Source organism: Trachypithecus francoisi, unplaced genomic scaffold, assembly GCF_009764315.1.
Source record: "Trachypithecus francoisi isolate TF-2019V2 unplaced genomic scaffold, Tfra_2.0 Lachesis_group17, whole genome shotgun sequence".
Taxonomy (NCBI): domain Eukaryota; kingdom Metazoa; phylum Chordata; class Mammalia; order Primates; family Cercopithecidae; genus Trachypithecus; species Trachypithecus francoisi.
The window spans coordinates 65,530,351-65,553,325 of NW_022681462.1; the positions used below are offsets into that span (position 1 = coordinate 65,530,351).

General features: G+C 39.1%; 1 protein-coding gene across 5 annotated transcripts in view; it reads right to left on the reverse strand.

Annotated features, from left to right (window-relative positions):
* Positions 1–3,115: 3,115 nt before the first annotated feature.
* Positions 3,116–22,975, reverse strand: part of EML4 (EMAP like 4) — a 173,218-nt gene continuing 153,358 nt past the window's right edge. For 2 of the 5 annotated variants that reach the window (XM_033175899.1, XM_033175897.1), the window contains 6 exons: positions 21,413–21,501; positions 19,913–20,010; positions 10,347–10,434; positions 9,711–9,809; positions 6,646–6,776; positions 3,116–5,923 (listed from right to left, as the gene is read on the reverse strand). In XM_033175899.1, coding sequence (XP_033031790.1) covers positions 5,453–5,923; positions 6,646–6,776; positions 9,711–9,809; positions 10,347–10,434; positions 19,913–20,010; positions 21,413–21,501 — 976 coding nt within the window. In that variant the 3' untranslated portion in view covers positions 3,116–5,452. Of the gene's footprint in view, positions 5,924–6,645; positions 6,777–9,710; positions 9,919–10,346; positions 10,435–19,912; positions 20,011–21,412; positions 21,502–22,975 lie in introns of those variants that run through there. The other 3 variants (XM_033175898.1, XM_033175900.1, XM_033175901.1) reach the window with 2 other exon arrangements.

Consider the following 22,975-nt stretch of genomic DNA (forward strand, 5'->3'; position numbering starts at 1 on the left):
TTGAGCACCTTGCATTTATTTCAGCCTACTTCTTCATGTTTTTGTCCTTTGAGACATAGAAGTGGTGTCCTATAGGTTTTCTACCAGATTTCTGAATTGTTGTTTATTTTCAAGTTAAGGATGCTTTTTGAAAAACTGCATTCTGGCCAGGTGCAGTGGCTCATGCCTGTAATCCCAGCACTTTGGGAGGCCAAGGCGGACGGATCACGAGGTCAGGAGATCGAGACCATCCTGACTAACACAGTGAAACCCCGTCTCTACTAAAAATACAAACAAAACAAAACTGCATTCTATTATCACATTTTAAGTTTTTTTTACTTATTTTTTTTTTTTGAGACACAGTCTCGCTGTGTTGCCCAGGCTGATGTGCAGTGGCGTGATCTCGGTTCACTGCAACCTCCCGCCTCCCAGGTTCAAGCGATTCTCATGCCTCAGCCTCCCAAGTAGCTGGGACTACAGGTGTGCGCCATGAGGTCTAGCTAATTTTTGTATTTTTAGTAGAGATGAGGTTTCACCATTTTGTCCAGGCTGGTCTGGAACTCCTGATGTCAAGTGATCTGCCTGCCTCCACCTCCCAAGTTGGTAGAATTACAGGCATGAACCACCGCGCCTGGCCTATTATCACACTTTTAAAAATTAAAATAATTGCTTATGAAATATCCAGTCCTCACAATTCCCCAGTTGTCTTAATGTTTTCTACCACTTGTTTGAATCAGAATCCAACAAGGCTCATGGTGGTTGTTTAAATACTGATGCTTTGTGATATACAGGGGAGAGGATGTGGGAACAATTGTTTGGCCTTTTAAGAGCGTACATCAGGCCGGGAGCGGTGGCTCACACCTGTAATCCAGCACTTTTGAGAGGCCGAGGCAGGCGGATCACCTGAGGTTGGGAGTTCAAGACTAGCTTGGCCAATAAAGTGAAACCCTCTCTCTACTAAAAATACAAATAAAATTAGTTGGGCATGGTGGCTCATGGCCATAATCCCAGCTAGCTACTTGGGAGGCTGAGGCAGGAGAATTACTTGAACCCAGGAGGCAGAGGTTGCAGTGAGCTAAAATCACGCCATTGCACTCCAGCCTGGACAACAGAGCGAGACTCTGTCTCTAAATAAATAAATAAATAAATAAAGCATACATCAGCATCTAGTAATGAATGTAGTCCCGTTTGGATTGGCAAATTCTTTAAAAGTGGTTAGTTCAGTTAAGTCATGGTCTCCTGAGGATATCACCCATGAAGAGATAGTGGATAAAGAAATGAAACAGGCTCACGTTCCCAGGAGACAAACTTTTCTATTTGTTCTTCTTCCTTTTCCTTTGTCTAGGAAATGTTTTATTTTTGAGATAGTGTCTCCTCTGTTGCCCAGGCTGGAGTGCAGTGGCACGATCTCCGCTCACTGCAACCTCACCTCCTAGGTTCAAGCGATTCTCCCACCTCAGCCTCCCTAGTAACTGCGACTATAGGTGTACACCACACCTGGATTTTTTTTTTTTTTCTTGTATTTTTGGTAGAGATGAGGTTTCACCATGTTGCCCGGGCTGGTCTTGAACTCCTGGGCTCCAGTGATCCACCTGCCTCAGCCTCCCAAAGTGCTGGGATTACAGGTGTCAGCTACTGCGCCTAGCCGGAAATGTCTTCTTTACATCAAAGCTTTTAAGGCTATTATCAGGATCTATTAATGAAGGGAAGGTAGAGCAGAAATTCAAGTTTCTTTTGGAAAGGTGAACCAATCACCACAAAATGACTAACATTACATGAGTCCCTGTGAGGAGAGGAGCTGCCCCTTCACAAGGAGATGCACCTATTTTTTGTTTGGGAAACATACCTACAGACCATTCTGTTTCTGTGGCTGTTGGAGACTCCGGTTGTGGGCATCTTTGACAAAGGGACTTTTCCAGCAGGGTGGGCGTCAGTGATGCTGATGCAGATGTGTAGCATTGCTATGCTGTGGACTCGCCTCCTCCCAGACTGAGGACCGAGACTGACACAGACTCTCTTCTGTTTCCCTTATCTCCTTTCCAAAGTCTATGAATCTACCCTGGTCCTTTCCTTCTGTGTCTAATGAATGTCTTTCTCCTACTGTGGTGGAGGAAGTATAGATTTTGAAGTTCTAGAACACAAAGTCTCAGCATGGCTATGATGTAAACGAACATGGGCTGGTTACGAAACCTCCCAAACTCATTTCCTCATCTATAGTCACCTTCCCTGTATCCCTGAGCACCTGGGTGTTGGGGGATGTTGGGTCCATAGTAGGTGCTCCTCCAGGAGCAGCTCTTCTTGGTCCATATCCTGCCCATCTGCTCTTCAGCCTTCTTGGTCCTAAAAACATGTACTTGTCCTTTATTTCCAGCCTTAAGCTTCTAGAAGTTACACTGATACAATACCTCACTGTGCCCAAAAGCTAATTCATCATTTCTCCATAAATAAGTTTTGGATTTTCTTACTTTTAAAGAAAAATCACATTGTTGAGTGGGTTTGTTTTGGTGCCCACTAGCCATTCTGTCTCAGAATCAGTGAAAATGGAACTCCTACCCCAGGATAGCCTCTCGTGGGTTAGTATATGTAAGCGGCTGTGAATATTCAGTCAACCAGGGGCGAGTAAGGCAATAATGAAAACCTCATCATGTCTATGATTGATTGTAAAACTGGGGAATGTTTGGAATACTATCAACCTATTCTTCATAAAGGAAAATTTGTAGTGGCCAATTTGTGACTGTGGTATACAGAAGATCTGCGTTACTAAGCAATATGGGAGAGATGGGAGAAAGCAGAGAATGCCGTGGCCTACTGAGGTCAAGTACTTCACAAAGGCTAACACTGCGAGGCAGCCTCGTTGGATGGGTAACCAAGATCATCAGGATTATCCAATATTAAACATGAGAGAAAGTGTTGACATGAAATAAATGAAAAAGCTATCCCCATATTCAATAGGAACATAAATCAGAAGTAATTTCCTCTAACATTATGAGATGGGAGTTTGTTACTACCAGATGATTTCATCCACAGCAGCAGCAGTAGCCCACTGATAAATATTGTCTTCTGAATTGTCCTGCCTTCTGATAACTGGATAGTCATGGAAACTAGCAGTATAAATGAAGAAAGAGTTAAGACGCACTTAGAAAGAGGAAACATTTTGATTATTTTATTTTTTAATCTTCAAAATCTTCTGCCATGAGACAGGAATGCATGATAGCAATGGCTCAACTTCTTCACATGAAACACTTGGATTCATTTTCATTCACAAGTTTTTCTAAAAACATCTACAATTTCATAACCCCACCCACTTCCAACCATTATCACAGATTTAACTGACCATTAAACAGTAGTTGCCAGCATTAAATAGCTGGAACGCTTCCTGCGTATTAGTAGTGTCTTTTGAAACTACCACCGAAGAGTATCATGATTATAAATCTCATTGTACACGGCAACCCCAAAGGTGACTGATGTTTGTTCTCAAAGAAACTCCCTGCGGATCACTGAGAGCTGTATTCCCCAGGTACCTAAAGAAATGCTCTTTCTTCTCCAAGAACTGCCTGTTCATGTCAGTATATTTCTTGCAGGGAGTATAGCACATGCTGATCTGATGGTGTAATCATCGCTGCTAATAGGCAGATATATATGCCTGATACTTACTGGCGCACTCTGATAACTATGTACAGAACATACTGAAAAAAGATGGGTTGCTTGGAATCTCTCTTCTCTTGAAGAGAACTATTTTGAGGTTTTTTAACAGTTGTAAACAAAAGGAAAGATATACAGATACCTATACACACAGAGATCTACACTGAGTATTTTCAACGTGGTGCATATCTTCTTATCTAGAGATACACACAGTGTCTCCACTCGCCCCTTCACACACACCCACACCCTTCCATACAGCATGTGAATATAAATGTAAATGTCCTTGGGAGTTCACTGGAGTTTTCATATTACCAAATGATGATGAAATACCTGATTTGTATTACTCCTGAGAAGATATTAGAAGGGAATGACAGTTCTGATGCACTTTGGAATGGCACAATCATGTAAACGCCTGCATACTTAAGACTTCTTAACTCATCCAAAGTTTCTAAACATGATTTGACCAAAAAAATAAAAAGTATCAAAACAATGCAGCAAGTTAAAAAATCAAAACACTTTTTTATAATCAAAGTATCAACAAATATATAGGAAATACATGTTTGGCAGCAATTACTCTTACAATAGGAAACATGTACTGAAAACCATAGCTAGCCAGCAGAACTTAAAAAAAAAAAAAAACCTTTCCAATGCATAATACATGCATTGCCCAAAATAGTAGGATAGCCACGTTAGACTTACAAGACTTATGACAACTCCACCAGAAAAAAAATTGCTACAGAGCAAATCTGTTAAGTATGCTGTTGGTAAAAAAAAATTGCTATGACTATTATCCACATTTCTGTAAAAAAAGAATTTGCAATTTGCTGAATATCTTATCCCTCATATAATTTGTATAAAAATTACAACAAAACCAATAAATTTCAAGCACCAATAATCTAAACTTATTGTATTTATATTTCTCCTATTACTGAGGGAACAAATTATGATGAAGGCTTAGCTGAAATTAGCCAGGTAATCATTACAGTTTAGTTTTAAAGGCATGTGGTTTTCCTTCCATTCACTTGAATCTCAAACATTTGAGAATGTTTAGGCTAGTAAAGGACTCCTTGGAGGAATCCATCATTTCTGAGTATTGAAGGTTTTAATATACATTGAAAGCTCTTTAACAAACCAATGCTCTCTTAGTTCTAGGATAAAACAGATTTGCACACAAGAAATTAAGGGACCGTTCCTCATTATGACTGAGGAAAGGCAGCACCTCTCTAGTAGACTAAGAGCATGTCTGGACATCCACTGGTAGTTTCAGAAAACGGCATTTTTTTTAAGAAGGCAACACCATTGCACTTGGCAAAACTGAAGTTTTTCTTAATTAAAAAATTTCCATTACACATTTGGGGTGAAAGGGTATCTCAGTAAGAGTACTTTTTTTTTCTGGTTTCTTTTTCAGGGGGAAAAAAAGTAGTACAGTCTGAGCCAGTAGATGAGTAACAGTGTTTGTGATGCCTCTGGTTGTTCCTGAAGAAAACATGTTCAGATAACAAGGGGGTTTGTTTTCAAAATTAATGCAACTGCTGTTTTTGTTTCCAGTATTTACATCACACCACTTACGTATACAGTAATTTGTGAGACATCATTAATGTTTCAGTCTTCTCCTAGTATTAAGTTTGGTTAATTTTCAATAAACACCAAACTAAACCTTTAAGTTGGCTGCATTTGAGAGACTGAAAATAAGACTACTGAAGAAAACAAATCACATGGAAACCAAAATCTCAATCAACAGTGATTCTCCATCACTGCCCATCCTGTTATCTGAACTTTATCACAAAATCACATGCAGCTGAAGGAAAAGAGTAGCACTGAAGCCAGGGTGTTAGGACGAGGGCAAAGGGTGTTGCTGGTCCTCTGGAAGGGTGGCTTCGCCCTGCTTGCTTATCTCATTGGATGGCTCTTCATAAGGAGGCTCACCAAGGTCTCCGCTGCCCCCTTCACTCTCCTCCTCGCTGTGGTCTTCGCTTGGCTCCACAGTTTGTTCCAGGCTGTTCTCCAGAAGTGTGGGAGAACTGCTTATTCTACTTTCCTCTTCAGCTGTCTCATTTAAGGACTGAGAAGGAGGCGGTGTGGGAGTATCAGATTGGATGACACTTTCAGTGGAAGAGATGGGGGCTTTGGTTAGAGTAGTATCTGCTACAGTCTCATTCTGAGGCAAAGATAACTTTTCCACAAGTTTCCACTGAATGATGCTCATGTCTTTTCCACCAGTTGATATCAGGTGACTGTCATTGTGTGTAAAACTGACGTTGGTGACATGGCTGCTGTGGGCACTGTACTTGTGGCTGGGAGCCTATATGAAATAAATCAAGACAGGAAAATTCAACTCGTTCTTGACAAGCCTGTTTCAGAAACGGAGGTGATACATAAGGGGGGTCAACTCAGCTTGTGAAATGGGCAATCCAATTTAAAGCCAGAAGTCATCGGATCTCAGGAGTAAGACTAGCCGTTATTTCCTTTTATTACCACTTTACATAGGAGAAACAAAACAGAAGAATTTGACATCTCTGTATTTTCACACTATATGTTTAAAAAAAAATAGCTAAAAGCCTGTCTCTTCTAGATGTTGGTAGTATACTTGCCAGAGCTTAGTAATTATTCTTCTGAAATGGGTTAGGGGAACACTTACGATGTTGGCAGGATTACTGGAGATTTGGGAAACAGTTCCATTAGTTTTATAATGTTGAATATGTGTCCAACAAATAAAATATTTTAAAATATTTAGAGAGGTTTTAAATTGCCAACAAATCAAAATAAAAAGCAACTGGACGATAAATAAACAGGAATAACCCATCATCAGTCGTCATTTCTACAGCTCGCTTCTCCTTAGCCTTAGGAAAGGGGAGAAGACAAGCACCGCCTGGCTGGATGCTCACCGATGGCTCTTATCTCCCTCTGTGTGCTGGAGTAGCATGGAGAGGAATCGGTAACCTACAAATATTTTCTTGCCATTGATGGAGAATCATCCCTGGACAGAAGGCCTTATAACATTAGTTTTTATTAGAGTGAGTTTACCTTTGCTTTGGAGCAGGGATACTGAAACAGATGGACTTTACAAAAGTCATCGGCAACAGCTATCACCTTTCTATTGTGGGATCGCACCAGTGCATTGATATCTGTCCCATCAGATCCTTCTGGCCAGACACCTTTGATATGGAAACACAGGGATGCAGAAAAATTAGCTGAAGAAGTATAACTGTGATGCTACATATGTTTATTTTTAGAATCTGTTTAGCTTTTATCTATGTTCAAACTCTTAGCTGTTAACATTTCCTTTACAAATTTCTCAGTGGCTCACACTGTTCTTCATTCAAATGAAGTCCTGTCCAAAATCTAACTAATACAAAATCAAAATAGCCCTAAAATGGAAAACTCAGTGGTACTCAATAGTAACCAGCAGGTGGTGCTAATAATTTATTTTACTTTCAGCTTGACTTACACCTCAGCAATAAGCTCTTCCTTTTTAAAGTTTCTGGATGGAGGGAATCAGTTACTTGTATAGACAAGGTTCAAAAACAAAGCCATAACACCAAGTCTTCAAAGTGTAGTCTAGGTTTTCTTTCAGGGAGGCACCTCAAAGAAAACCTCAGAGAGATTATTTCTTATAGAAAGCATAGGCCACCCACTATAAATTCTATGGGATAGTTTAGCATGCTATCCCATAGAATTTTCAAAGATTATGTCCCAAAATAAGACACACCAAATTTAATTATTCTGAATCATTATGCAGCACTAATGATCACGTTGAACATAATTTTCACAGACCTCTGTTAGGCTAGATTAAAACTATGGAACATTTAAGGGTTGAGATGGCCACTTGTGGTTGAATGCTACTCCAGAGAACAAATATGTTTTTGGTAAATTTGCTAAAAACAAGTCAAAATACTTTAAAATTGGTCTCTCTTAATTTAATAAAGCCTTCATTAAATAACCACAGAAGCTATCAGCTGTGGGTCACTGCTTCATTTTCACCTAGAATAATGAAATTGTTTATGGACAGAATTATTTTGTGTTTAATTTCTTCCTGGCCTATTAGGCTTCTCTATCTTGACAGCACTTGTGTTTTTTTTTTTTTTTTTTTTTTTTGAGACGGAGTCTCGCTCTGTCACCCAGGCTGGAGTGCAGCGGCCAGATCTCAGCTCACAGCAAGCTCTGCCTCCCGGGTTTACGCCATTCTCCTGCCTCAGCCTCCCGAGTAGCTGGGACTACAGGCGCCCGCCACCTTGCCCGGCTAATTTTTTTTATTTTTTAGTAGAGACGGGTTTCACCGGGTTAGCCAGGATGGTCTCGATCTCCTGACCTCGTGATCCGCCCGTCTCGGCCTCCCAAAGTGCTGGGATTATAGGCTTGAGCCACCGCGCCCGGCCAGCACTTGTGTTTTGAACAATCACCTATAATGGATTATTTTTCTAATGCACATAGCATAAAGAAATGTTCAGATCTATGATCAGGCTGGAGAACTCAATTCTCAGAAGGCAGAGATATATTGTTAGAGAAAATATTGATTTTTGTGCATTGCTTTAGGTATTGGTGCCACATCCATATCCAGTGTTTTAATAACCTGAGCATAACACTTCTTTTTAATTCTTTGTAAATAACGCTTTATTATTTTAATTTTTCCATCTATCTACTCACCCTTTCAGAAGGATACCTAAATACTAAGGAAGGCTTAGAAAACCGTCATAGAGGTCAGATTTCCAGAAATTTACAAAACGTCAGATTAGGAAGAAGTCCCACATAGTTATCTTTATATAATTCTACTAAAAATGTCTTTGTATTTCAACAAGTGGTGTAAGGCAAGTAGACATCCACATGCAAAATAATAATAATATACACTGACAAGGACATGGAGAAACTGGAACCCTCCTACACTGCTGGTGGAAATGTAAATGTAGTCACTGTGGAAAACAGTCTGGCAGTTGATCAGAAGAGTAAACATACAGTTACCATTTAACTCAGCAATTCTACTCCTAGGTAAATACCCAAGAGAAAGGAAAACATGTCTACACAAAAACCTGCACATGACTGTTCATGGCAGTGGTATTCATAATAGCCAAAAAGTAGGAACAACTCAAGGTCCATCAACAGATGAATGAATTAAGAAAATGTAGTCTATCCATAGAATGGGATATTACTTACCCATAAAAAAGAGTAAAGTACTGATGCATGCTGTAACATGGATAAACCTTGAAAATATTATGCTGAATCACAGAAGCTAGTCTCAATGCATCACATACTGTATGATTCCCCTTATACAAACTATACAGAATAGGCAAATCAATAAAACAGATTAGTAGTTGCTGGGGGGTGGGGTAGAGGATAAGAGAGATGGGGTAACTGTTAATGGGTACAGGGTTTCTTTGTGGGATAATGAAAATGTTATAAAATTAGACCTTGATGGTCACACAACTAAGTATACAAAAACCACTGAATTTTACACTTTATTTATGAGATGGAGTCTCAATCTGTTGCCCTGGCTGGAGTGCAGTGGCACAGTCTCAGCTCACTGCAACCTCTGCCTCCCAGGTTCAAGCGATTCTCCTGCCTCAGCCTCCCATGTAGCTGGGATTACAGGTGCACGCCACCACGCCCAGCTAATTTTTGTATTTTTAGCAGAGACAGGGTTTCACCATGTTGGCCAGGCTGGTTTCGAACTCCTGAACTCAGGTGATTTGCCCACCTCGGCCTCCCAAAGTGCTGGGATTACAGGTGTGAGCCACCACACCCAGCCTGAATTTTATACTCTAAATAGGTGAACTGTATCGTATGTATCTCAAGCTACTTAAAAATGCCTTTCCAAATTTAATAACTTCAATTTTCACTTAAAGAAAAACGGGAAGGTAATCTGCACTAATGTGAACTTCTTGTCTTTCATATTGAGGACCAAAAGTGCTGGATTCTGCAAAATACAAATGCCATGTTTGTTCAATTCTAATACATTTTATTTCTCTGTGGCTGACATTAATAGTGATAAAGCTAAAGAACACACAGACTGTTTTTCATTTATAAATTTAAGCAAGTAAATATTATATATGAAAAACCCACAAGCCACTTCTTTACATCAGGTGTCATGTCCTTACCAAAGACTTGAAATCCTAGCACACAGGTATATGTCGTCCAATCAATGTCCTTACAATCCGATCGATTCCTGATTAGTTTGCAGCCATTTGGAATGTCCCCTTTAAATTTAGAAACAGGAAGTATAATCATAGTGCTTGTGTACAAATGTATTTGAAAGTGCATCTTGATTCAAACTAGCCACGTTTACTTGTATTTATAATCCATACACTGAAAAACATTAAGACACATTTAAAAAGGAAAAGAAAGTGTTCACTTTAACAGGGTTTATAAAACCACAAACTGTTTCCCATGGGAAGTTTTTTTTTTTCCTCTCTCTAAAAGGCATAAATGCCCATCCATTTATGCCTCCAGGAGAAGTAGTAAATGAAAAACCATTCAGAGCAGCATCAATTTGACAGAGTAACTTCTTATTACTACATGTGCCTTCCGTTCTATACTATTACATTAATTCATTACTCTTGGAGAAGTGAACCACATTTGAGATTCTCATTACTTTAGCTCAGTGTAACATATGCTTTGTCAGGTTAAAGAGTCTGGCAAGCATTCTCCGCACAATTCCGATTCCATGCAGCCTGTTCATTAGCACCCCTGTCAGACATGTCTCAGCCCATATATATCTGATCATTCATACTTACAGTACAATATTTCATAGTCTCCCGAGTTAGACATTATGTACTTGTTGTCTGGGGACCAGTCAAGGTGTGTGATGTAGCTGGAATGTCCCTAGAAAATAACAGATACATTGTTAGAAAGCATTTAGAGTTCTGAGTGATAAACAGTTTAACAGCTAGCCAATACTGTTTTCTGAATACACATTTGTTGGAATTTCTAAAGGAGAGGAAGCAGTGTTACACCCTCTAGAACTGAGCAGACTCACAGCAGATCCTTTGCACTTGATACTTGGGAGAAACTTTCTGGCCTATCTAGATACCAGAAACTAGTACCTACCACCTGTATCAGACACTTCCAAGAAAGACAGTCTCTTAAACTTGTATCTTACAGGACACTGCAACACGTATCATACCCTCTGGCCTTATTTCATGTCAGTGCTGTCCTCATGAGAGTGACTCCATTTTTGAGAATGAAGTGTTGGTTATAAGTTGTGCATAAGGAATGCAGTTTACCTGGGCTACTTCTTAACTCTCCATGGTACAACTCAGAAGCTGAGGAATACAGCACCCATATATGGTCTATGGAGGTATCCTAGAAAAACCGTCTCCAAAGAATGTTTTGGGGGAAAATTCACTCAACGCTGTACTCCATCAGAACAGTAGGACTCAATATAATCATCTGATTCCTTAGAACATTCCTTAAGCAGGAAACAATGATCTTTTTCTGCTTAGGTTTTAACACTGTGGGAGTTAAAACAAAAAAACTACGAAACACTAATTTTTGTTGGCTTCACATATGAGCACTTATGTATTTCCAATAAACTATTTCAGATAAATTACCAGATCTTATGGTTCACCAAAGCTGACAGAGACCTGAATTTACTTTTACCTCCTACAGTCTGTGGTGAAACACATTTAATTTCTACTGTGCTTTTTCAATTACTAACTTTATTTTTTTGAGACAGGGTCTCACTCTGTTGCCAAGGCTGGAGTACAATGGCGCTATCATGGCTCACTGCAGTCTTGACCTCCCTGGCCTCAAGTGATCCTTCCACTTCTCAGCCTCCTGGATAGCTGGGACTACAGGCACATGCCATCGCTCCCGGCTAATTTTTGTATTTTCTGCAGAGACGGGGTTTCACCACATCGCTGAGGCTGGTCTCGAACTCCTGGGCTCAAGTGATCCTCCAGCCTCAGCCTCCCAAAGTGCTGGGACTACTGGCATGAGCCACTGTAGCCAATTACTAGCTTTCTGGTCACATGATTTTCTTCTTTTTATTTTGAGATAGAGTCTCAATCTGTCACCCAGTCTGGAGAGCAGTGGCACAAGCTCAGCTCACTGCAACCTCCACCTCCTGGGTTCAAACGATTCTCATGCCTCAGCCTCCTGAGTAGCTGGAATTACAGGTGTGCACCACCATCCCAGCTAATTTTTTCTATTTTTAGTAGAGACAGGGTTTCACTCTGTTGGCCAGGTTGGTCTCAAACTCCTGGCCTCAAGTGATCTGCCCACCTCAGCCTCCCAAAGTGCTGGGATTACAGGTGTGAGCCATGGCACCAAGCCTTATTTTATTTTTTTTCACCTATTCTTCTCTTCCTCTAAGATTTTTTCTTTTTTAATTGAGACAGGGTCTCACTTGTTCACTCAGGCTGGATGGAGTGCAGTGGCATAATCTTGGCTCACTGCAACCTCCGCCTCCTGGGTTCAAGTGATCCTCCCACCTCAGCCTCCCAAGTAGGTGGGACTATAGGCGCGCACCACCACACCTGGCTAATTTTTGTATTTTTTTGGTATAGACGGGGTTTCAACACATTAGCCAGGCTGGTCTTGAATTCCTGACCTGAAGTTATCCACTTGCCCCAGCCTCCCAAAGTGCTGGGATTATAGTGAACCACTGCACCCGGCCAAGATTTTATTTTTTAAGTTAACAAATTCAATGTACCTTAGGGATAGTTTTTAATGATTTACATTAGAGCGATGACTCTAATTCTTTTAGTACCCTTCTGAAGTCTACCAATGTGTCCCCAAACCTTTCTGGAGCCATAATCTCCACCATAGTGCTGTATGGGAAATACACATATTTAAACAAATTTAAATTATATGAATCTGAGAAGTGAAGCTTTCTGAAATCACTAGAAATTAAGCAGTATATTGGAAAACAGGTTGGGAATCACTTGCTAGGCATACAGGGGACCTACTAACTTAAGAAATCAGTTTTCATAGACAGCAAGATGCACATGGATGTTTGCTATTTTCTGAGTATGGCAGGGTTCATACATCCTTTTCACAGTGCACATGAGCCTGATGAGCCTGATGGCTGGCTCTGGCGTCTGGGGAAGCCATGCTTCTAAAATTAGAACTTGCTACATGGATGAAGATTTAACAAGACTGGTCATGGCAAAGTACAGGCCTCTTTGAGAATTTCACCCTAATGTAACAGTATTTAAAAATACTATCTGCATCTTTGTGCAAAGCTTTCAATACCATTAATTAGAAGAGCATCAAAAGCATTGTATATATACATAATATTCATGCAAAAAACATCTGTGTTGGACACAGATTATTTTCAGATGGTAAATCAACATAAAAGTATTCTCAAACGGAGTCTTGAGTAGGAGAAGTCCCCAAATTTAGAAAAGATCTTAGGAAAGTTATTAACTCATATTTAGAAAAGAAAGTATTTTCTGCCTGGCATCGATTCCAATAAATAAGCAAAGAAAAGATGAAATGCAGCTGTTGGGGTCTATGTTACTCTCCCCACAAATCACCTCAGTGTCCTTCCTCTACCCAACTCACAGGCTAATGCAAAGTATATGCACAGCTTAGAAAAACAGCCTCAAACTTTACTCCATGGGCACAAACACAAGTGCAAATTCTAGTATATCTCCTTGAAGACAAACAAGTAGTCTAAGCTGGCCCTTTCATTATTGTCATTAAGTAGCCATATGGCGTTACCACAAAAATAATCCCCAGTGACAAAGTGAAAGAATATGGCTATGAAGAAAAAATTCAGAAATATGTGAGTTAAATCTTTGTCAACTGCATGATGATTATCACCTGCATCAGTGGTTTGCAACTGGTTTAAGATTACCTGGGGAGTTAAAAAACAACCAACCAACTAAGCAACGAAGGTCTCAATTTAGGACCTAACTTTTGTCCATCTAGAGCTATGCTGTTCAGTCGAACTTTCTGCAGTGACAAAAAATATCTGTATCAGTGCAGTCCAATGCAGTAGCAACTAGTCCCCTGTGGTTTCGAAGTAACTGAAATGTTGCTGCACTCTCAGGGAACTGAATTGCATTTAATGGTATGAACAGAAAGTTGTGGCTAGTAATTGCCATATTGGAAAATACAGGTAGAGAAGTCTGTTCTTTCTCTACTAATTTGAAACACCCCTTTTATTACTTAGTAAACTTCCACAAAAACATAAATCTGTTTCTGGATGCTTTTGTTTCATCAGTTTATCTGCTTATTCCCAACCATGATAGCTCTGTGATACGTGGAAAATTTCACATGAACTAGAACTATTTTATTAATCCCATAAATATGGTGAAAATCTAAAGATCATATCAAATTTAGAGACTAGTTTATAGAAAACATATCTTTATGAGGTTTTTTATTTAGAAACATGCTATGTCTAATTCTTTCAGATTATAGTTATGTCTTTCAGCAATATTTCACATAGCTTCCTGTGCTTTTGTTGCTGTGTTTATTCTCAAAGCATCTAGTTTTTGTTGCTATTGTGAATGCATTTTTCCTACGTTTCTGATATGCTTTTGCTGATGTGAGGAAAAGTGGTCTTCACCTAGTGAGTGGAGTGTAGTCTGCTAGTTGCCTCTCCAATCCACATTATCCCTCTTCTGTTGAGTGCCCAGGTAGAACACTGTTATTTCCCAGCTCCTCTGAAGTTAGGGGTGGCAGAAGTCATTGTGTGGGGCTTCCAGGAAAACTCTGAGAATTGACTTAGTGGAAGGAGTGCCCTTCTTTTGTCCCTTGCTCTAATCCCTTCTGCTTGGAAGTAGGATGTGATGGCTGGATTTCCAGCAGCATGTTATGATGTTGAGGATGGAAGCAATGGCAACATACTAATAAATGACGTAGAAAGAAAGGATCCCAGTTCCTGATGGCTTCTTTTAAATGAGACCATTTATCTCTAATGTGTTCAAGTGAAAAACTACACTTTTTTTTTCTTTTTGAGATGGAGTCTCGCTCTGTCACCCAGGCTGGAGTGCAGTGGTGCGATCTCAGCTCACTGCAAGCTCCACCTTACGAGTTCACACCATTCTCCTGCCTCAGCCTCCCGAGTAGCTGGGACTACAGGCACCCGCCACCATGCCCAGCTAATTTTTTGTATTTTTAGTAGAGACGGGGTTTCACCATGTTAGCCAGGATGGTCTCAATCTCCTGTCCTCATGATCCACCCGCCTCAGCCTCCCAAAGTGCTGGGATTACAGGCATGAGCCATGGCGCCCGGCCTGGTTACTCCACATAATTCTTAACTTTCACAGTGATACCGAATTCTATTACCTTATGAAATCCTGCATTAATTTCAGGGTTTATTACTCTTTTTTTTCCCTCTTTTTGATGTGTATTTCCAATTAACAAAATCCTGGCAAAAAGCAAACTTAACTTTTACCAGCACTTCTTGCCTACTCAAACAGATTTTGTAATGCTTTTTAGGATATCATTGCAACTTAAATATACTACATCTCCTGGGTTAAGATATTCGAGTAACAGTGTTAAAAGGTACACAGGAATTTGAGTCAAGCAGAAAGCCATTATGTTGACACTCAGGTACATAATAAAATAACCTTAATATTCCACTGAAAACTGAATAGAAACTTCAGGTCAATCAAGACACCTAAAATCTTTCAAGGAAAATATACAGTGCTCATAATTGTAAAACTATTTTTGAATTTTAATAGATTACCGTTAAATGCTGAAAAATACCCGTAGATACAACCCAGGCTCATCTAATCATGGAAAACAATGCTGTTAATAATAATAATACCTAATATTTACTAAGTACCTTGCATACATCATCACATCTGAATCTCATAGCAACCTTAATGAGGATGTCCTCTTAGGAGGTGAGATGGTTAGGATGCATAGATAGGTTAAGTAACTTTTCTGAAGTTACTTAACAAAGAATTGGTGTACCAGGGTTCAAAACTAGGTCAGATGATTCTGGAGCACATTAAGCACAGCTTTTTTTTTTTTTTTTAAATACAGACAGGGTCTTAGTTAGTTGCCCAGGCTGGTGTCAAACTCCTAGATTCCAGTGATCCTGCCACCTTGGCCTCCCAAAGTGCTGGGATTACAGGTGTGAGTCACCTCACCTGGCCTAAGCACAGCATTGAAGTCAGGCTTATCTTTTACTCATTAGGAGTTAGATTGTTTACTTGTACTGCATCTATTTTTGTACTGTTTTTGAAGTGATAGAGACTGTGTAACATTAAAAGTAAATAAATGCAAGCATTAGAAATGGGAGAGAAAAAGGAAGTGACAGGGTATGTGAAAAAGCATGAAGCCAAAAGTGCTCTTGGCTAGGCTCTTCTTGTATGATGTTGAGGTTTTCCGGGTTCCTAAGGTTTGATGAGACACATCAAATTTTCAACTCAGTCTTTATCATCCTTGGAGACTAGTATACTCATATGTTTATACTGTGAGGTAACCAGATTAATCAAGATTAGCTTGATCACAGAGGTTAGAATACAAAACAAAGGGTAAGTGATAAATGAGCTTTTGGTACAGTTGCCTTACTTTCTTATTCATCAAATTAAGGTGGTGACTAGATAACGGTCTCTTCTATCCTTTATAAATGGGAAAAATGATTCTAACTATAAATTGTATAGTCCTTTTGTGATCAGACTTAATATTTTAAAAGAACACACAGAAGAAGGAATCCAGGATAAATCTCCAAATTTACAGTTTATCTGAAGTTTTTTGAAATACCAAAATTTTAAGCACATCAAGTTCAGAAAGATTGTAAAAGGTATTTGGAGACAGTAGAAAATGGAAATAAGTTTCAGTGACTGGAAGAGTAAAGTTCTGTGAGTTTGTGGAAACTCCAGTGGATGTCCTCTAGTTTGGAACCTCTGAATGTCTAACTTTAGAATTAACATAAAATAAATCAAAGCAGAAAGAGGCAAAGAAGAGTCATAATGGCTCTAAGCTTGGCAAGCCTAGAGTATAAGCTGATTAAAGGTAGGAATCTATCCAAAGAAAGTATTATTCCGCTGAGTTGGCACTAGTGTGGTCAGCAATGAAAGAGGAGTCACAGAGACAATGTGTCCTATGTTTAGGGTAGTGAGACCTGAACTGAGATCAGGTCCAGTGGTGATCCCTGCTCTACTGTGGATGTAAGCACTGGATTTGCTCACTTTCTGATTCTACTCTTGCTTCACATGTACTTTCCCTAAAGGAAAGGACTGCATTGGCTGGAGGATGCTCATGTCCTGTCCCCTTGGCATATTTTATGAATACACTAGTATTCTTTTTTTTTTTTTTTGAGTCAGGGTCTGGCTCTCACATCCAGGCTAGAGTGTAGTGGCATCATCATGGCTCACTGCAACCTTGACCTCCACGGCTCTAGCGATCCTCCTATCTGGGACTACAGTGCATGCCACCACACCCAGCTTACGTGTATGTGTAAAGACAGGGTCTCATTATGTTGTTGCCCAGGCTGGATGTGAACTCCTGGGCTCAAGTGATGTGCCTCTTCAGTCTCCCAAAGTGCTGGGTTACAGGCATGCGCTACCATGCCTGGCCTAAACTAGCATTCTGATTAAAAGATGCTTTCCTGAGACTTGCTTGCTTATAGAGAGATAACTTGGTTGGCCAGGGGAAACTAGGATTTAGTGTCCTTACCAGTTCTAGTTTGTATTGTAAATTGACATTTTATAAACTAGCTTTGGAAAACTTGGTTGATGTAAGTCCGTATCTCTAAAATGGATCTTGTTTCTTAGCTTATGAAGTTGAGAGCAAGGTCCTGGACTATAATGATGTCATCATTCATTAAGGGACCCATGCATCACCTAGCTGCCCTCTACCAAGAAGTGCTGTTTCACATCTTTGGGTATCAGCCATCTTTTCAACTGACGTTTCCACATATTGAAAAGCTACTGTGAAGAGGGACTCCAAATGCATGTAACTTATAATTTGTTAGATTGTAAGTTATAAGATTTACTTTATTATTTTTATTAGAGACATTTATAATTTAGACATAGTTTATTAGTGACACTTCCTAAAGCTCTAAGCTTACTGTGCTTCTGCAGCTATAATAGTCACCTAAATGCTGAGTAGTAATAAGAAAATTACTAGAAATAGAAAATAGCATTTGTATTGGAACTCTGAGAGTAGATCTAGTCGTTATATTTTTAAAAGACCTCATCTTTACAACAATGCTATAAAGTAGGAACTATCATAAACTCCAGTTTTAAGATAATAAAATTAAAACTCTGAGAAGTTAACTTGCCTAAAGTCACAAACTAGTAAGCAGCAGAGACAGTGTTGACCCAGTTTTGCCTGTCCTATATAACAGCAGACAATAGATAAAAGCAGGGGACTGACTATAAGACCAGCTGATGGAAACAAGCAACAAGAACTGACAGCTAGAAGCAAAGCACAAAACAGAAGATAATTAGGAACGCAGAATAGTTGAAACTTTCATTACAACCTCAAACAGTACTGCAAACTTTAACAGTTCCTATGGGTATCTCAAAATAATACTTTCTTCAAACGCTTCAAAGAACTCCCTAACTGGATTAGGACAAATCTCATGCATTTGATAAACTTGCCATCTCTCAATACTTCCAAGGTCATTCTGATTATTTAATGTCACACATTGGTGTCTCTTCTGGATCAGCTGTACAGTAAAATAAGATACGTAATGAAAAACCTGAGGCATTACTGTACATTGGAAAGTCTGCTTCACTAAGAGTTAATAAGAATTGTGTTCAAGTCCTTGATCTGACATTATGTCAAGATAACACCGATGACAAGTCATTATTCTTCTCGGAAAAGTGGGCTAAGTGCTACAGGGCTACCTATAAAATCTTGATTCTACAAGATTAAGTCATATTTGATATACTGTTTATTAAGGTATGGACTTTAAAAAAAAAAGGTTGAGATTAAAAGCCAGCCAGGCGCAGTAGCTCATGCCTAATCTCATCACTTTGGAAGGCTGAGGTGGGAGGACTGCTTGAGGCCAGGAGTTCGAGACCAGCCTGGATAACATAGGGAGATCTCATCTCTATGAAAATAAAAAAAGTGAGCTGGGAAAGGTGGCACGCACCTATGATGCCAGCTACTCAGGAGGGTGAGGCAGGAGAATTGCTTCAGCCCAGGAGTTTGAGGCACTGCACTCCAGCCTGGATGACAGAGTAAGACCCTGTCTCAAAAAGTGAAAACAAAATTCAAAAAACAGAAAACAAAACAAAACAAACAACAACAACAAAAAATTGGGGGCTGGTAGGGTAAACTTCAGTGATCTGAAAATTTCTTCAGGTGGAATATCTCATTTAATCATGTTGTATACTATTCCATATGACAAACATTACGTTGATAAAAGATAGATTTAAATAAATTAATGGATAATGATTCATTATTGTCAAGGCAAACAAAATATTTTGGACAAATTCTAAACTCTGAAGTTGCTTGTAGACTAGTTTGCAAATGTACTGGTTTTAATATATGGTATAAAATATGCAAAAAGGCAAATAAGTCTGCTTCCTCAAATAGTACATGGCTTAGTTTTTGCTTAAATATAATAAGCAAAATAAATATCAGACCCATATTGAAGTTTATTTTGCTTATTACAAGATGTATATGCTTCTAAAAACTAATTCTTTCATCTATTTCCCTAAAATGAATTGCTTTGTGATAAAGACTGTTAAAGAATTCAAATTCCGGTAGTCTGGCCCAGAGTCTGTCCTCTTAACCACTATGCTACACTGCCTACTTTTCTCTTCCTGGCCTGAGCTGGACTGTACTTCTTGAGGACAAAGGAACACATGTTGTACATATTCCTGGTGCCTAAGCCATTTTCGTTTGCTAGGGGAATACCTGCCATACATTCAGTACTTGTCATGCTTATAGAAATGTAATCCAATTTTCATCCTATAATTATAGCCCAATGAAGGCAGAAGTAGGCAACAAATTACAGGAAACATCCTTCTGTTAATTCTCTTAAACGCAGACAAATATCCATGTACATTCTTTTATTTTTAGTGGAAGAGAGGTGATATATGATGTTAAGATTAAACATGAGATGTTCTTTTATTTCTGACTCATTCAGTTTTCAAAAAGTGTTATTCTAAAGGTTTCCTACGGAAATAGCTTTAAGAAACTGTCTTAAAACTAGTCAAAGAGTGACAAATATTACACCCCCATCAAAAGGAGACATCTTTTTAGAGCACACAGGGAACGCTAATGTTCTGCCGTCAGGTATTACCAGTCTCAGTTTTCGAAGACAGAGATTAAAGCAGCTAACGACAGGAAACAACACATACATCGATGTAAACATTTGTTTTTAACAGAAGTAAAATTTCCCAATTAATTTTACAACTTGTTTTACTTCACTACTTACAGTGCACCTTCCATATCTGCTATATTTTCTTCCATTTTCAGAGACTACATAGAGGTAAATAAAGTTGTCATGAGATCCTACAGCCAGGAAGGTGCCATCTAGAATGAAATAGGCCAGTGTTGACTAGAGAAATATACTGATAAATTTATTTACTGTTATTTTACTGGATCTACCCTAAATGACATATTTTACAAATGCTGTTAAATCTCATCAATTTAACTGTTATTTGGCAACTGATGAATGAATCCTATCCACTAAATACATTTGAAAAATAAATGGTCATCCAGTCTAATACACAATCCCTTCTTGGAGATGCTTACAGGCCTTGGACTCTAGGCCTCATCTTCTAGTTAAAAAACAGCTCCAGAGAGGTTATTCTGCCTTCTTGGGTGGAAGGGTACAGGGTTTACATGGAAGGCTGAGTGGACAGCTGCTTAGTTCAGCAAGCATATATGATCTGTCCAATTACAGAGCAGGTGCTCTTGGGAAGAGACCATGTTCCTTTCTTTTGTGGTGTCCTTCCCTGTACCCACCACGGCGCTAAGCATGTAACAAATGGTCAATAAAGTCCATGTCATCTCTGGAGTTCGAGAGCTTTCTTTGCAGTGGTTATTTGCTACTACAACACTAAAAAACAATAAAACGTAACAAAACAAACCCCAGAAAAATGTTAAAATTTTTGTGCTTCAAGAGGACTCTTTTCAGGCTCATAAAGTACATACTTTTCCTTCCTTGTTCAATTTAAAGAATACTACTCTGTGATTCCTTTGAAACAACTGAGCAGGAATCAAAAAGATTCTCTGGATCCCGTGCTAATGCAACAACTATTGGCGTATATTTTCAAATAAAGAAAATGTCAGACTAACTCCAGGGAAGAATGGTGTGAATCAAAGCCACATTAATAACAGGAAAAGGTAATTGGGGTATTATCATAGAAACTTAACATTGTCAATAAAGTACAAATAATTACTCTCAAGTAGGCTAAAGGAATAGATCAAATTCTTATAGAGAATTGCTAAGTATTTAATTAACAAACCAATCATTACTATGTAACCAAAACAATGCAGTAGATTCTAAAGGACTTGAAAGGCCTATACAATTTGTGTATTTTTAATTTCTCTGTAATTTCTTTTACATTCTCTTATAAAGAAAGAAAAGGTTGCCAACCAGATGTGACATTTAGCCTACTACCTATTGAAAATTCTAAAGTATGCGTAGTTCCGGAAAAAGGGGATTTGACTGCACTTTATTCTGCTTTCAATTGCAAATGCAGCTGTAGTAGTCCATTTTAAATTTGATGATTCAGAATGTTGTTTAACTTTAGCAGATCTTTTGCAGTTTCTGGCAGCAGAATTTAATTTAATGTTGGGGGAAACAGATTTAATACTTAACAACTCTAACGAGAGAAAAAAGTAGTCAGCCTTATCAGAAGTAAAAGTATGCAATTGCAGTGAAGTGCTGTGAATGCCAGGCTTGGGAGGTGGGAGGAAATCTGCCTACCTATGGAGTAGCGCATCACAGAGAGCTGTTCATTCCCGTCTGTGTGGATAGAAACTAGATCTCTGGTTTCTGCATCCAGAACAAACCACCTGTTAAGAAGTAAAAACCAAAATTTTCTTCAGATATTAGCATTTATAGAAAATAAAAGTTGTTTTCTTTTTTTTTTGAGACAGAGTCTTGCTTTGTCATAACGCTGGTGTGCATGGAGTGATCCTAGCTCACCACAACGGCCTTGAACTTCCGGGCTCACACCATCCTCCCACACCTTAGCCTCCTGAGTTGCTGGGACTACAGGTGCATGCCACCATAACTGGCTAATTTTTAATTTCTTTTTTGTTTAGAGATGGGGTCTTACTATGTTATCCAGGCTGGCCTTAAACTCCCACCTCAGCCTCCCAAACGAATGAGATTACAGGCATGTGCCACTGTGCCCAGACAGATCTATTTTTTTAATTTTAAGAATTTTTAATAATGGTCCTTAAGTATGACATGTTTTCTTCTTCTAATGAAGGATAAATTCATTTAGCAAAATGCTGCTAGATAAAACATAAATATACATGGGCCTAGACATATTCTCATTTCTATTTGGGTCTTCATTGACTGCCATTCCTGTCTCTTTGCTAGGCACTGTTTAAATATAAAACAGAAATACAGGATCAGTGTTCTTGAAGAAGACACTAAGTTGGGAGAAAGGAAATGAGTCAACTGAAACAAAGAATGAAGAAATGCCAACCTCAGTGATGGTGACTCAATATAATAGAGGAACTCATAGGAGGAAAATGAATGACAGCAAACAGAAAAACATCCTTAGGGAAGATGTAAGATGTGGGTTGAGCTGAACACTGAGTGAATGTTCAGACATTTTAGGCAGGAGGAACAGGAGCTGTATAGCTAGGGAGGTGGGAAAAACCATGGACAATATGAAGGTGGGAGGGAACAGTAGCAAGTCATTCATTTGGTGTGACTCAAAAGAACCAGCAGGGAGCACTCTCCTCCCCGAGACCTCCAACTCTTGCACAGGGAAGCCCTAAATTCTTTGAAAGAGATATTTTTTCATTGACATTTACAGGAAAAGTCAAAATGCAAATGCCTCTTGAGAGGTAAAACAATGACTTAAATCCAACTACATTATAAATCTCTATTATTAGACTTTTTTTCTAAAAGTATTTGAAGGAAAGGATGGGTACTTCAGAAGAGTATGGTGAAGCCAGGGATATAAAGCAAAGATGGGAACCGTGGACAGGCAGACTTAAGGCTGCACAAGAGAGAGGATGGCAGCATGCACAGCCGGTTGGAAGAATTCAGAGTTGAGCACTGCCCAGATTAGAGTAGGCACTAAATATCTTCAGAATGAATAAGTGAACAAATAAATTAAAAGTAAGTCTTGAACTTGTCAAAAGCCAAATTTTAGCAAGAGGTATTTAATAGTAGTGCAGTGTGCAGGAAGAAAATGGATGGGATGGAACGAACAGGACAAGACTAGAAAAACAAAATCACTACTTATTGGCCTTTAAACTCAAGTATTCACATATAAATTATTTCTCTTACCCGAGTAGATGACAG